Source organism: Ictalurus punctatus, chromosome 27, assembly GCF_001660625.3.
Source record: "Ictalurus punctatus breed USDA103 chromosome 27, Coco_2.0, whole genome shotgun sequence".
Taxonomy (NCBI): Eukaryota; Metazoa; Chordata; class Actinopteri; order Siluriformes; family Ictaluridae; genus Ictalurus; species Ictalurus punctatus.
This window is the reverse complement of record NC_030442.2, coordinates 3,919,482-3,934,898: the sequence shown is the minus strand read 5'-3', so window position 1 is coordinate 3,934,898 and position 15,417 is coordinate 3,919,482. Positions and strand designations below refer to the sequence as shown.

The window sequence follows — 15,417 nt, the reverse complement described above, 5'->3', positions numbered from 1 at the left end:
AAAGTGATGTTTCTGCTTTTCATAATGCTTTATTCTATTGTAAATAAAACGTCCACCACATTCGATTAATTGGTTGCTTACTGGTTAGATTTATCCGGTTTATCTGAGAATTTAATAAATCGCTTACCATAATGAGCTCCAATTTTTATGTATAAGTTTTCTTTGCAAGAGTGTCACATGTAAATCCATCTATACAGGCAAAATCTATCTATCTATCTATCTATCTATCTATCTATCTATCTATCTATCTATCTATCTATCTATTGATAATTCAGCTACATTTATATTATGTTTAGTGTGATTGGGTTTGACATTCATTCAGCAGAGTTACAGTTCTTTTAGAGAGAGAGAGAATGATTAATGTCCCCCCCCCCCCCCCCCAATCCTATAAACACTGACCAAATCCTCTAGTAGAAAACTGCTGGTTTTCCTTAAATTTGTACAACAATGTGAGATAATAAGTCAGAATTATATAATAAGTCAAAGGTTTGAGGCAACAAGTCTGAATATGAGATAATAAGACAGAATTTGAGATAATAAGACAGAATGTGGGATAATAAAACAGAATTCGAGATCATAAGACAGAATGTGGCATAATAAGACAGAATTTGATATAATGAGACAGAATTCGAGATAATAAGACAGAATTTGAGATAATCAGACAGAATGCGGGATGATAAGACAGTATTCGAGATAATAAGACAGAATGCGGGATAATAAGACAGAATTTGATATAAGACAGAATTTGAGATAATCAGACAGAATGTGGGATAATAAGACAGAATTCGAGATAATAAGACAGAATTTGAGATGATAAGACAGAATTTGAGATGATAAGACAGAATGTGGGATAATAAGACAGAATTTGAGATGATAAGATAGAATGTGAGATAATAAGACAGAATTTGAGATAATAAGACAGAATTTGAGATACTAGGACAGAATGTGGGATAATAATTCCGAAAGTGAGATAATAAGTCTGAATGTTTATAATAAGTCAAAAGTTTGAGGTAATAAGTCAGAATGGAACAAAGTACATAAATAAATAAATAAATAAATAAATAAATAAAAAGAGAGAAATAATAAGTAAAAATTCTCAGATAAATCAGAATGAGATAATAAATGAAACGTTTGAGGTAATAAGTCCTAATACAATAAGTAAAAAAATGCAAGCTTTGTGAAATGCAATAAGTCATGAATGAATACACCAGAATTTTGATATATTAAATTTTGTTTATAATACGTTAGAATGTTGTTTTCAGGTTGTTTTCTACCTGGTGGAAAATACAGTAGGCTTCAATAACTTCATGACTTCATAGCACTATAAACTTCTTGAACTCTTGAAAGACGTGTTGGGGGGAAAAAAGAAGATGGAAAAAAACACAACCGAACATTTGGTGGAGTTTGATCCACTCTGGCAACCCGAGGCGCGGGCGAGAGAGGATGTTTGGGTTCTCGCGCTGTCACAAGCACAAAACCGCAGATTACAGACAGTGAAATCTCACTCTCAGGTAAAAACTGAAACAAAACTATATTCATGTAGCATTTTTTTTTAATTACAAAAGAAGCTCTGCTTCAGTGTTGAGTCAGTGTGAGGGGTTTCTTCCTCGGCTTCTGCTTTCATTTCTTTAAAGTTAGCCGCGTATGCTAATTATATGATCATTTTCTTTGATCTGTAGTGCACTGTGTAGGGAGCACAGGGGATTTGAGCTGTTTATCTGTACAGTGGAAATAATTTCTCTGGGGGAGTGTATGTGTGTGTGTGTGTGTGTGTGTGTGTGTGTGTGTGTGTGTGTGTGAGAGAGAGAGAAAGTCGTATGTCATATGATCAGAGTCAAAAGACATGATCATAAACAGCTCTCATTTAAAAAATAAAACGCTTTAAAGTCATCATTAGCTGTATAAATACACACCGATAATCAGTTACACGATACATCGCAATACAGCTACATTACTATCCAAGATAGATCGATATATCGTCGGTAAAAGTGATAAAAGTGTTTTTATTCATTTATTATGGGTTATTCACGTGCGTCTTCACGTGAAGAGGTGTCAGTTTCCACCAAAATCGCCGACTGTACCTTTACTCTCTCTTCAATACGCTGCCGTTTTGTGTTGTTTTTGTTTTCCCCTAGCTGACGTGGCATGAGGACGAATCAGATTTCAAGCACAAGTTGAAGCATGACTCTGCGCACGTGTTTCCAGACTGAGACAGGTTTGGCAGTGTCATCTCTTGCAGCAGGTAGTCCAACAGCATTCTGGGTAAAGTAGAAAGGAGTTTATTCATGAATCAGAGCGACTTGTACTCCGGAAGATTGAGCGGAACATGGCGGCGGAGCGGTTCTCTGTGTCTGTGCGACGCTGCTTGGGGTCATGTTGCTCCATGGCCACGCTGCGCTCCCGTCTTCCCGTCCTCACGTGGCTGCCGGCGTACAGCCTGACGTGGCTGAAGATGGACGTGCTGGCGGGACTCACCGTGGGGCTGACCGTCATCCCTCAGTCCCTGGCCTACGCCGAGGTAGCCGGCTTACCTGTGCAGGTAATAACTGCAGCGTTACACGTGTAATCACACTAACGACGTGGACTCCATCAGCCGAGCGCGAACGCCCGGGACCAAGAGGAAAATGCGACGTTGTGACGTTTCATTTGTTAGAACCAAAAAAAAAAACAATTCAAAAGTTTAAAAATCTCAAATTTGCTTTTTTCTACTGACGCTAATCCGAAACCAGTGGATACTGCACGTCTAATACGACATGTTTGGTTTTTTTTTGAAACATCACAATTAAATCACAAAAAGGGGTGATTTAATTTAGAATCCACTTCCTGTTTCTGTTTCCTGTCACACTGCTCGTGAGCTGCTGTTGCGCTTTGCTGAATCAGAATGAGGAAGTTGTGATTTGCATCACGTTGTGGTGGGGTCACCCCCTCCCACTTTCCCTGGCGTCCCCATATTCCCCAGCGTCCTCATTATCCCTATCTTCCCCATCATCCCCAGCATCCCCATTATCCACAGCGTCCCCATCGTCCCCATTATCCCCATCTTCCCCATGATTGCCATCGTCCCAAGCATCTCCATTGTCTCCATCGTCCCCATCATCCCCATTATCCACAGTGTCCCCATCATCCCCATTATCCCCATCTTCCCCATGATTGCCATCGTCCCAAGCATCTCCATTGTCTCCATCGTCCCCATCATCCCCATTATCCACAGTGTCCCCATCATCCCCAATCGTGCCCCTCATCCCCAGTGTCCCCAGCATACGTTGTAACAGGTGTAATAAGAAGCACAGTGTTATAGTGAATTTCTTGCAGTTTTGAACATTGTACAACATCAGTATAAGTTCATTTTTAATATATTTTGTATTATTAAAAAAAATAATTGAAGTTTTATTTACAATGTTTATCTTATATTTTAAAATTTTATTTTTGTTTCTCTCCGTGTGTGTGCAGTATGGGCTATACTCCTCCTTCATGGGCGGTTTTGTTTATTGTTTGTTCGGGACGTCTAAGGACATCACCCTGGGCCCGACGGCCATCGTGTCTCTGCTGTGTTTCTTGTACGTCAGAGGAGATCCGGTGTACGCCGTGGTGCTGACGCTGCTGTGTGGAATCCTCCAGCTCGCCATGGCTCTACTCCGACTCGGTAAATAAAAAAAAATGTAAAAAGTCTTAGATTTGATTTAGTTAAACATAACTTTATGAATCAGGCTTCAGTTTCACAAACAGCTCAAACATCATCACATGGAAGCGCGCACATTGTAAAGAATTAAACCTGCAACAAGCATTAAAAAAAAATACAAATAAACAAATAACCACATGATAAACCTGTTCAAGCAATCACATTATTTGTAATTCATTTATAAAACCTTTCACTGTGTATGTTTATGTTTACTTATTTGATTAAATGTAGTAATAATGAAGGAATCAGGTAATATTTTGTCTTTACTTCTTGTTCTTTATCGTGGACGTGATAACTTTTTGACAGTAAAACAGAGTGGCCACTAGAGGGCGTCCCACACGTGTATTTTTCTTTTCCAGGTTTCCTGTTGGACTTCATTTCTTATCCTGTTATAAAGGGCTTCACCTGTGCAGCAGCCGTGACCATCGGCTTCGGACAGGTCAAAGTGAGTGTCATTAAAAACAACAACAACAACACACACACACACACACACACACACACACACACACACACACACACACACACACACACAGCTCTAGCACCCAGTAGCAGTAAATTAAGGCCACTAGCCGTGTTTAAAACATGTTTCTCCTCTCTCCAGTCTGAGGCTCTTCATCAGTTTAATTATATGTAATAATAATAATAATAATAATGTAATAATCAAAATAAGCTCAAAGTTATTTTGTTTAAAATTGTGTGTGTAGAACATTCTTGGTGTGAAGGACGTCCCTCAGCAGTTCTTTCTGCAGGTCTACTACACTTTCCAGAAACTACCTGAGGCCAGGTGAGTGAGGGGAACTACAATAATAATAATAATAATAATAATAATAATAATAAAGATTAATTGATTCCATTGTCTTTTCCTTTTTTTCATTCATATTTGTGTTATATTTTTTCTCCAAATTTTCATGTTATCTTTTTCGTCCCATTTTATTTGAATTTTCTGTTTTTTGTTGTTGTTTTTTTTTAAAAAAAAACAACATTTTTTAAATCCCTCATTTTGTCCCAATTCTCATGTTCTTTTAAAAAAAATCCCCATGTTCTCCCAGTTTTTCATTTTTATTATTATTTTTTTAAAAACCCAATTGTCTTTCAATTTTCAGTTTTTAAAATTTTTTAATTAAAAAAAAGTATTTTTCCAGCGTTTAACTTTTTTTAAGCCTAATTTTCCTCCTGTTTTTTTTTTCTTCAAAACCCATATTCTCAATTTAAAAAAAAAAAAACCAAACCGTTTTCTCACAATAATAATAATAATAATAATAATAATAATAATAATAATAAAAGAGTTAATTCTTGACTTTTTTCTTTTGTAAGCCCATTTTCTCCCGAGTGCAGTAACTCGGAGATCTTGTGTCTCGCTCTTCCTCAGGGTTGGAGATGTGCTTCTGGGTGTATCCTGTCTGTTGTTCCTGGTGATGATGACCACGATGAAGAGTTCTCTGGGTTCTATCGAAGATAACCCGTCTCCTGTGGTGAAGGTGTCTCGGGGATTGGTGTGGACGCTCGCGACTAGTGAGTACACAGCGAATACACTCTTCCCCTCGTTCACGTTCGTGCTTCACGCAGAAAGGAAACGGGTTTCTGTTTCGTCGTGCGAGCGGAAAGCTACCTTGGCTAGTCGAGAGACGGTAGTTGCTATGGTTACCGTAGTAACGTTACGTTGACTGGTATTAGCTAACCAGGGGAAGGACAAGTGGGCGTTTCCTAATTCGCATGTTCATGTATATTCATAGCTCTTGATTCATTTTTAACGAGGCTGTTTTTTGCTAGGTTATTTTTAAAACAAACGCACATTCACGTGTGTGTGTGGGTGTGTGCGTGTGTGTGTCCACAGTCCGAAACGCTTTGGTTGTCATAGCAGCAGCGTGCGTGGCGTACTCTGCCGAGGTCTTGGGTCACGATTTCTTCACTGTGACGGGGAGAACGGCTGCAGGGCTGCCCCCTTTCTCGGCCCCGCCCCTCTCTGAGACGACGACCAATGGCACGCGCATATCATTCAGCGAGATCGCGCAGGTCGGTTCACGAGCGGCTCTTAATTTATCGACACACGAGTTGTTTAAAATGTTCCCGTTTACGTGTTAGCTGTACAGATGTATTATCGTTATTATAACTGCGGATCATGTGATTTCACTGACCAATCACGCGTCTCCTCAGGACCTGGGAAGCGGTTTAGCTGTTATACCGCTGATGGGCGTGCTGGAGAGCATCGCTATTGCGAAAGCGTTCGGTACACACCTTTCCTTTTACACACAGTGTGTATATATGTAAAACATAAATATATTTCTATGGAGTTGATAAAGAACCTGTGTGTGTGTGTGTGTGTGTGTGTGTGTGTTTTACAGGAAGTAAGAATAATTACCGCATCAATGCCAACCAGGAACTCTTTGCCATTGGTGTGTATCCTATGGAATGTGTTTTATGTGTGTGTGTGTGTGTGTGTATGTGTGTGTGTTCAGTGTAAACAGTTAATATTATGTGTGATGTGTTTGCAGGACTCACCAACATCCTGGGCTCATTTGTCTCTGCGTATCCCGTCACAGGCAGCTTCGGGAGGTGTGTGTGTGTATTCTGTGTGTGTGTATTCTCTGGGTGTGGGTGTGTGTGTGTATGTAAGAATGTGTATGTATATGAATATATTTATGGATAGTGTTTTGTTTTGTGTTTGTTCCTTGCAGAACTGCTGTAAACTCTCAGACTGGAGTGTGTACACCTGCAGGAGGTATCGTCACAGGTAACACACACACACACACACACACACACACACACACTTCGATCACAAATATCTAAAACTCACCTCATCTTGTTGTGCCTGATAAAGGATTTTCTTGTGATGTCATGACATCTCTTCTCTTTCTCTCTTCTCTCTCTTCTCTCTCTCTCTCTCTCTCTCTCTCTCTCAGGTGTGCTAGTGATTCTGTCTCTGACCTTCCTCATGCCGCTGTTCTCCTTCATACCCAAAGCGTCTCTGGCGGCCGTCATTATCTGCGCCGTCGCTCCGATGATAGAGTTCAGCGTTCCTCCTCGCATCTGGAGAGTCAGAAGTGAGTCGCCTCCAGGGTCGGGGGTTCGATTCCCGCCGGGACCCTGTGTGTGTGGAGTTTGCGTGTTCTCCCCGTGCTGCGGGGGTTTCCTCCGGGTACTCCGGTTTCCTCCTCCAGTCCAAACAAATGCATGCTAGGCTGATTGGCGTGTCCAAAGTGTCCGTAGTGTATGAATGGGTGTGTGATTGTGCCCTGCGATGGATTGGCACCCTGTCCAGGGTGTACCCCGCCTCGTGCCCCATGCTCCCTGGGATAGACTCCAGGTTCCCCCGTGACCCTGAAAAGGATAAGCGGTAGAAGATGGATGGATGGATCTTACGACGTGTGTTCTTTAATCTTTTTATTCTGCTGTGGTACAACTTCTCTGTCTGTTTCTGTCCCTCGGGTCTCAAGAGCTGGACCTGCTGCCGTTCTCGGTCACCTTCCTGCTCAGTTTCTGGGAGGTGCAGTACGGCATCGTGGGAGGTGTAGTCGTCTCCGGGTTCATGCTGCTCTACCTGACGGCCAGACCTGAACTGAAGGTAAAGCGGTAACCTGTTACTCGCGCTCGATCACTCATGCTTTAAATAAAAATAGCAACGCTGTGTGTAGTGTCGTGCTGATTACACCACGTGGACCCGTTTGACCGAGTGTAACGCGGCGAATTGGGTCACACAGGTAACGGATCACGGCGTGCTGGTGATGGAGCTGGGAAGCGGACTCCATTTTCCCGCTGTAGAGCACTTCACTGACGTCTTGCGCGCACACGCAATACACGGTGATACACACACACACACACACAGCACAATGCACGCAAATACAGTTCTGGATAAGGATCCGTGAAATGTAAATGTATCTCTGTCTGTCTGTCTGCCTGCAGTATCTCCTCCTCGTTGCGTTGTGTTAGACTGTCAGCACGTCAGTAGTATAGACTACACGGCGGTGAATGAATTACGAGACGTCTTGAAGCAGTTTAAGCTGCACGGAGTCGCTCTGGTCTTCTCGGGACTGAAGGTAAACGTCACCCGGTGTATAAGTTCAGACGTCTTGGTTCGCAGTCCGGTTCCATCTTCTAAAGTAAAATGAATCACGTTCTCTCTTTGTTTTTGTTTTTTTTTTGCGTTGCTGTTAGGGTAATTACGGTAGCCCAGCTAGTCGAGTGGTTAAGGTTGTTTACTTATTTACTATCCTTAGTACTTTGATGTTAGTGGATTTACAGAGAACGTTTTTGCAGAAATATTTGCGTCACCGCTAAATCGAGACCTTCCAGATGTGACCAGCTGTGTCGTAAATATACGTGGGTTTTTCTCTCGCCAGTGTTCGGTGCTCGAGGTTTTATCCGCCGCTGAGCTTCCAGGCTTCAGACACACAGACAGCGTGGAGGCGGGACTGCAGATCCTGAGCGCCAACTGGCACTACGACTGACACTCCGATCTCATCCAATCACTACGACCGACACTCCGATCTCATCCGATCAACACACACGGCTCCGAGCCAACCGCTGAATCCCTCGAGCGAGCAAACCGACGACGCCTCGACGTCACGTCTCAACACTGTGTTTGTTTGAAACTTTGTCGAATCAGTGACGCCGACATCCAGACCAGACCGTCTTCGCACAAACGGATGCAAACGGCGTCCCTTCATTCGAAGACGCACTACTTGTTTTCCTTCAGGGAGATTTGAAATGATTTCTAACGGCGGTCTGAAAACGATTCGCTAGCTAGGAGCGTTCTCAAGGAAGGTTTAAAAAACAACAAAAACGCACAACTCTGTCTTCTCATGTGTAGTGTTTTTAGACTATAGTGTTTTCTTTTTTTGGGGGGGGGGGGGGCCACGCGTACGAAATTTATTTTCGGGCGTAACGTAAAGAGCATATTGTACCGGCGAACGTTACCGGAGTCGTCAGAAGCCATGTGCCTTGTTTCTGAAACGTCTGAGGCGGAGACTCTTCTAGCTTTCTCTTAACTGACATTTTTAAAGTCGAAAAATACAGTTTGATGCTTTTAAAACGCTGCGGAAACTCTAACCGTCCTCCTTACTGTGTGCAAACTGACGCCGACTCCTTTCGTTCGTTTTGAACGGTTTAACTGACGGTGATGGTTTCAGCCCGAAATCAAAAAAATTAGCGTAGTGTTTGTGAGTCAGAATTTCAGGTGGAAATGTGTTTTGTTTTATTTTTTTATCGTACGAAACATCAACGTTAGAATCGATCCGGGTTGTATAGTTCCGATCGAATGTGTCTGGATGTAACACGCTAATTTATGCCGCATTCATCATCTAGTACTTCGTCGCTACGTTACCGTTGTAGCGCAAGTGTAAGATTATAGCTGCTGAATGTGGGTACTGAGGTAAGTTGAGGTCAATTTTGACATTAATTAGCACCGTCATTGAATATCACTGTCATGCTACATTATATAGCCATATAATAATTACAGCAATTATTAATCATTACAGTAAATATGAATTGTCTACAAATTACATTTGTTTGTTTTTTTTTGTTTTTAAATACGTCACAGATAACGTATCGAATTGCGAACAAATCTTGAAAATTGTTTTTATTAAACAGAAGTAGAAATTACACGATGGTTATTTATTCATGACGGTTAATATGTAAAATAATCAGACTTTGCACCCCTTCACCCGCCCCCATTGTTTTTAAATGGAGAAATGGAAAATGGACGTCACTGTATTGTTTACACGTGTGTAAATATATGTAAATAAATCCAAGAAGTGGGAAAAAAAATGAAATGTTTGTGTATCCGGAAATAAGATCATCCAAAATCTGCTGCCAAAACAACGCAAAAACTGTTAAAAGGGCAAAGCCTGGGGATTAGGAAAGAATATTTATATCACACTCCGATAGGGTACTCTGAAAGGTTAGTAAAGGGGTTCTGCTTGGAGCCCTGACGTGTAGGTATTAAGAAGAAAATAATGAGCAATCATTTAAAGCTTGTACCGCTGACATACCTAGATAATACACACACTCTTGGGGGGGTTCTTCAGGGGTACTTTAAGGGGTCATTGGATATTGTGACGTGATATCTTTATGATAACTTGTAGGCCGTATGCTGCAAGTGTGTTGGATTAGAATCGTTCAGTATATTCTGAATTTCAAAGAGCAAACAAGACCAACAAACAAAACCCCAACCCTCTATGTTTTCTATGTTTATTTGCTAAATAATGTTTCATGAAATACATTAATTGTTGTTGTTTTTCATTTGCATGAAACATACTGATTTTCAGAATGACCTGCACATGGTATATGGTGTGGATTCTATTTTTAAACTCCATAATATTTTGTTCTAAATGCGTTTGAGGAATTTTATTGATTTAGAGTAACTAGCGCAGTTGCTAGTAAAGAGCTAGCTAGTAGCTCTAAGATTGTAACTAGCCCAGTTGCTAGTAAAGAGCTAGCTAGTTACTCTAAGATTGTAACTAGCCCAGTTGCTAGTAAAGAGCTAGCTATTTACTCTAAGATTGTAACTAGCGCAGTTGCTAGTAAAGAGCTAGCTAGTTACTCTAAGATTGTAACTAGCCCAGTTGCTAGTAAAGAGCTAGCTAGTTACTCTAAGATTGTAACTAGCGCAGTTGCTAGTAAAGAGCTAGCTAATTACTCTAAGATTGTAACTAGTGCAGTTGCTAGTAAAGAGCTAGCTAATTAGTCTAAGATTGTAACTAGCGCAGTTGCTAGTAAAGAGCTAGCTAATATTGTAAATAGCTCAGTTACTAGTAAAGAGCTAGCTAATTACTCTAAGATTGTAACTAGCGCAGTTGCTAGTAAAGAGCTAGCTAATATTGTAAATAGCTCAGTTACTAGTAAAGAGCTAGCTAATTAGTCTAAGATTGTAACTAGCGCAGTTGCTAGTAAAGAGCTAGCTAATATTGTAAATAGCTCAGTTGCTAATAAAGAGCTATCTAATATTGTAAATAGCTCAGTTGCTAGTAAAGAGCTAGCTAGTTACTCTAAGATTGTGTTTTAGCATTAAACATCGTATCCTAATCAATATCTTTTAAAGAAAAAAACATATCAGTGCCAACCGAATTAATGTTTGTCTTTAAAAATGGATTAGCATATGTAGCTATTACTAGCATGTTGACTAGGAAGCTAGTTTGCTAGCTAGCCCTGTTTGTGTTGCACAGCGAAATAGTTCATGTAACCCCGTTGCGATTTATAAACGTGTTCCCAAACCGTCGTATCCGCCGGTGCAATTCCTCATCTCGTTGAACTTGCGATGTCATTTCCTGTCCTCTGTCTCACACTGGATATTGTTTTCTCCCCCTCATGTAATGGATTGTGAATGAAAGTAAGCACGAGGTTAAATATTTACTACGCACGGTGGCAGTAAAATAAAGAGACGAAACTTTGAACTTGCCCATGAGTTTGAACACGCAATGAACGACGTGAGAAGCTAAAACCGTGAGTACGGGAATATTTACATTGTTTCCTGAGTGATATCGGAATGTACTACGCCACGAGTGATTGTTTTAAAAAACGTAGTGTCTGTAACGATGGTTTGGAAATCAGGTCTTTACGATCTCCGACTGAACGCGTAGCAGTTTTTAATAACGAGGCACGGCGGCCATTTTGTTGACTTTCTTTCTTTCGACGCAGTGCAGAACATGTATATCCAGTGATGTATGAACCCTGTCCTTAGACATGTCATGAATCAACCGGTGTTTGATTTTTTTTTTTTTGTTTACAGCCGCCTCGAAGTTCAGACGTTGCTGGTTCCAAACATGAGTTCGGCTCCGTACTCACACGGAGATAAAAGGTGAACGTCGAGGACTAACAGGCGCACCTTGAGTCACTACATCGCGTTAAGCGTACTTTATGGCAGCAATTCACAAACAGGCCCTCGGTACTCCTGATGAAACATAACCTCGCTATGGGCTGCAATGATGTGCTGAAAGAATTACAATTCTTCACTTTCAGTGAAAAGTAGAGTTAAATATAAACGCTTTATAAACGTTCCTGGTACTAAATTCGTTGCTTTTTTTCCACAAACGAACGTTGAAAAACATTAGCTAATGCTAACTCACAGCGGTGAGTGTTAATAGTGCCTGAAGTACCGTTCGTTTCTTTCAGAATCCGACAAAATAATAGTTATTCTAACAACGTTGTATAATCATTTCGATATTAAAATATATATTTTTTCGAATGACTTTTTTTTAGACAGGCTGATAAAAGGAGAGAGTTCCGGAAGCGTGACTGGTCCATCGAGCAACCTCCTCTCTTGCCAGAGGAAGACTCTCATCCTCAGTAAGAACGATATTACGCTAGATGTTATAACTGACCGAGTCTGTTACTGGTTAGAACAGTAATACTGATACCAAAATGATCAAGTTTGAGCTTTTTGTTCGAGCGAATGCGACGGACAACGACAAACCGAATCCTGTATTTGTTATGCGCCGGATAGAGGTAATCGGTTTGCTCAGCTCGTGTTGTGTTTCAGATCATCAGGACCCGACGGCGTACATGAAGGGCAACGTGTCAAGAGCGAGACCGGTTCCATTCCAAAATGACGACAAGGAGGACAAGTACGTGCTACGGGTGACTCATTAGAGCGATCCAGTTTGGATCGAGATGTATTTTTCTAGTAAAATAAACACTTTGATTGTATACCTCTACGGTATTTAACCCAAACTTTAACCTATAATGTTTGAAAGCTTTTTTTTTTTTTTTTTTTTTTTTTTTTTGGACTGGCAGCGTTGATTGTGTAAATGATATCGTGTAACTTAAGCATAAATGCATGCTTTATTGCGGTGATAAATGAGAACGAGCGCGTGAGTTTACTGAAAAGCGCGCAGGCATTTTCAAGGTGCGGACACGATTCTAGGGAATTTTCAGACAACGATGAGTTCCGTTCGCCTGTTTCGGATTTCCACTTTATTCGTTCACTTAACAGTGGTTCATGCAAAATACGCAACGTGGTAAAAAGTGTCATGTCGACCTACAGAACGTGAGTAGTTTGGGGACGAGCCTGAGGGCCACCGAGAGGACAACACGAATGCCACGTCTTCAAAGTGTGCTTTATGTAATAAGGATACAGGAAACTGTCATTCATCCTCTACTTTTTTTTTTTTTTTCTTTTTACCCTGTTGTGATTGATGCCCTTTAGTGTCGAACGTGTTCAATTTGTGTGCTTACTTTCTCAGTTTGTGATTGGTGTATAATCTCTTCTGTCTTGTAGAGCTGGGATAATGCATGTGTGATCTGCTGAAAAGATGACGAACTGTTCGTCCTTATTCCAGCAACAGAGCATATAAACACAGACCTACACCCAATTTAACTGGTAACACCTAAACAACGAGTTCATTTTATGAATTTAAAGGATTTGCTGTGACATGTTTTGTTCTTGTTGTTGTTTTTTTTTTTTTTGCATTTAAAAAAACTTCCTATATTTACAGCATTAATTCCAAGTGATTGTAATTCTATAATCGTCCACTAGAGGCCACTAGACAGATAGCGAAAACTGACTTGGGGGGGGGGGGGGACATTTCATATGAAAAAAGAAGAGAGACAGAAAGATGGAAACAGATGCGGTCATTATGATGGCGGTGTGTATTCACCACAGCACAACAATGGCAGAGATGTTTTTCAGACAAAGACAGAGAACGATGGATTCTTTGAATCGTATCTTCTTATACCTATTTTATGTACTGAGTTTTTTTCTTCTTCTTCTTTTGTTCTGTTCTCTCTGAATATGGCCTATTCAGCGAGGCTGATGCACTCTGTAAATAAATGAATGAATAAAACCGGTTTTCTGGGTTAGTCACTAATTTTGTTTATACTGAACACCAGCTTCTAGTGGTAGTGTAGGAAATAATACACACTATATGCCATGTACAGAGTTGGGTTATGCGTGCGGTGAGGATTTAATACCGTTATCAGTGTTCAGATCTCAGATTTTATGTTTTGGCTTTTAAAAACAAACACTAAAAAATGTGGTGTGCCTTTTGAGGGTTATATTAAATGCATAAATATTACACTGTTCATTCTTTTAAAATGCACAAGGTTTTTCATCGGAAGAGACACGTCTTAATCAGAGACACCGCTTAAAGGAATGACTTGAATTTTTATGCATAAAATAATGAATTAATTTCAAGTGTAGCGCTTGGTCAGCTTATCCTTCAAACCCTGAGCATGCTTTCTTTACAGCAGGCTAATAGCTTACGTCTTTTAACACACGTAAGTGTCGAGACTCACACTAAAACATTATAATTTGTTTTACACCAACATTGGAAGTTACACTGTCCTACACAAGAGCCAAAGACACTATATGTTTCTTTTCATTTTTATTATTTTTTTAAATAGTATTTTAAGCTTTACTATACTGTGTCCTGATGTTATCAATATGTTAGATTTCTTTGATATGGAATACCATGATATTGTGTCTTAGCCTGTCTGTTAAAACACTGTTTGTGGTTAGTTTATGTGGATTAGCCGGTTTAGCCGGATTAACCGGACTAGCCTGCTAGTTTGTAGATTAACCTGTTTAGTTTAATGCTAGTTTGTGGATTAACATGTTTACTATAATGCTAGTTTGTGGGTTAAGCTGTTTACTATAATGCTAATTTGTGGATTCATCTGTTTACTATAGTGCTAGTTTGTAGATTAGCCTGTTTACTATAATACTAGTTTGTAGATTAGCCTGTTTACTATAGTGCTAGTTTGTAGATTAGCCTGTTTACTATAATGCTAGTTTGTAGATTAGCCTGTTTACTATAGTGCTAGTTTGTAGATTAGCCTGTTTACTATAATACTAGTTTGTAGATTAGCCTGTTTACTATAGTGCTAGTTTGTAGATTATCCTGTTTACTATAATGCTAGTTTGTAGATTATCCTGTTTACTATAGTGCTAGTTTGTGGATTAGCCCGTTTACTATAATGCTAATTTGTGGATTAGCCTGTTTACTATAATACTAGTTTGTAGATTAGCCTGTTTACTATAATACTAGTTTGTAGATTAGCCTGTTTACTATAATACTAGTTTGTAGATTAGCCTGTTTACTATAGTGCTAGTTTGTAGATTAGCCTGTTTACTATAGTGCTAGTTTGTAGATTAGCCTGTTTACTATAATGCTAGTTTGTAGATTAGCCTGTTTACTATAGTGCTAGTTTGTGGATTAGCCCGTTTACTATAATGCTAATTTGTGGATTAGCCTGTTTACTATAATACTAGTTTGTGGATTAGCCCGTTTACTATAATGCTAATTTGTGGGTTAACTTGTTTACTATAATACTAATTTGTGGAATGATTTATAGTTAATAGTACTGTAATGCTGGGTAACTATAATGGCTTAGTATGTTTTTTTCTGTAATGCTAGCTTGTGTGCTAGTCAGTTTACACACACACACACAGACACACACACACACACACACACACACACACACACACAAAATTCATGATATTTGCTTGGATGTTATCATTTTGTAAATCATCCTTATTGTTCCTGCAGTATTTTCCATCCACTCTTGGTTATACAACAGCTGTGAGTTTGTCTAAGTTTGTATAAAGATATCATCTGACACACATCGATTTATCAGCTGGCCTTTAGCATTTACACTGAAGCTAATAAAGCACTTTGCAGTGCTTTACAGTGCGTTATTAGCTCCGGTTGTGATTAGCATTAGCAGAACCAGCTGCGTTAGCAATAGGTTGTGAATTTGGGGCGAGTGTGCACACCAGCGTGATAATTGTGAAGCAGAAGTGTAAA

The 15,417-nt window shown here is 40.0% G+C and overlaps 1 protein-coding gene across 5 annotated transcripts; it reads left to right on the top strand.

Moving 5' to 3' along the window:
- The first annotated feature begins 1,357 nt into the window (after positions 1-1,357).
- Positions 1,358-13,459, top strand: slc26a11 (solute carrier family 26 member 11). 5 transcript variants are annotated; one of them, XM_047151589.2, is made up of 20 exons: positions 1,358-1,511; positions 2,136-2,539; positions 3,451-3,643; positions 4,039-4,124; positions 4,384-4,463; positions 5,049-5,191; positions 5,514-5,692; positions 5,834-5,906; positions 6,022-6,072; positions 6,172-6,232; positions 6,355-6,410; positions 6,580-6,720; positions 7,114-7,241; positions 7,378-7,477; positions 7,580-7,713; positions 8,017-11,116; positions 11,403-11,471; positions 11,877-11,959; positions 12,153-12,237; positions 12,657-13,459. In XM_047151589.2, exons 2-16 carry the CDS (start codon positions 2,327-2,329, stop codon positions 8,122-8,124), a joined length of 1,746 nt encoding a protein of 581 aa, XP_047007545.1. In that variant the 5' UTR covers positions 1,358-1,511; positions 2,136-2,326; the 3' UTR covers positions 8,125-11,116; positions 11,403-11,471; positions 11,877-11,959; positions 12,153-12,237; positions 12,657-13,459. The 5 variants fall into 5 exon arrangements, with proteins under 5 accessions (XP_047007545.1, XP_017314537.1, XP_017314538.1 ...); XM_017459048.3 differs by having other exon boundaries at positions 11,873-11,959; positions 12,891-13,459; XM_017459049.3 differs by having other exon boundaries at positions 11,873-11,959.
- Positions 13,460-15,417: the final 1,958 nt, after the last annotated feature.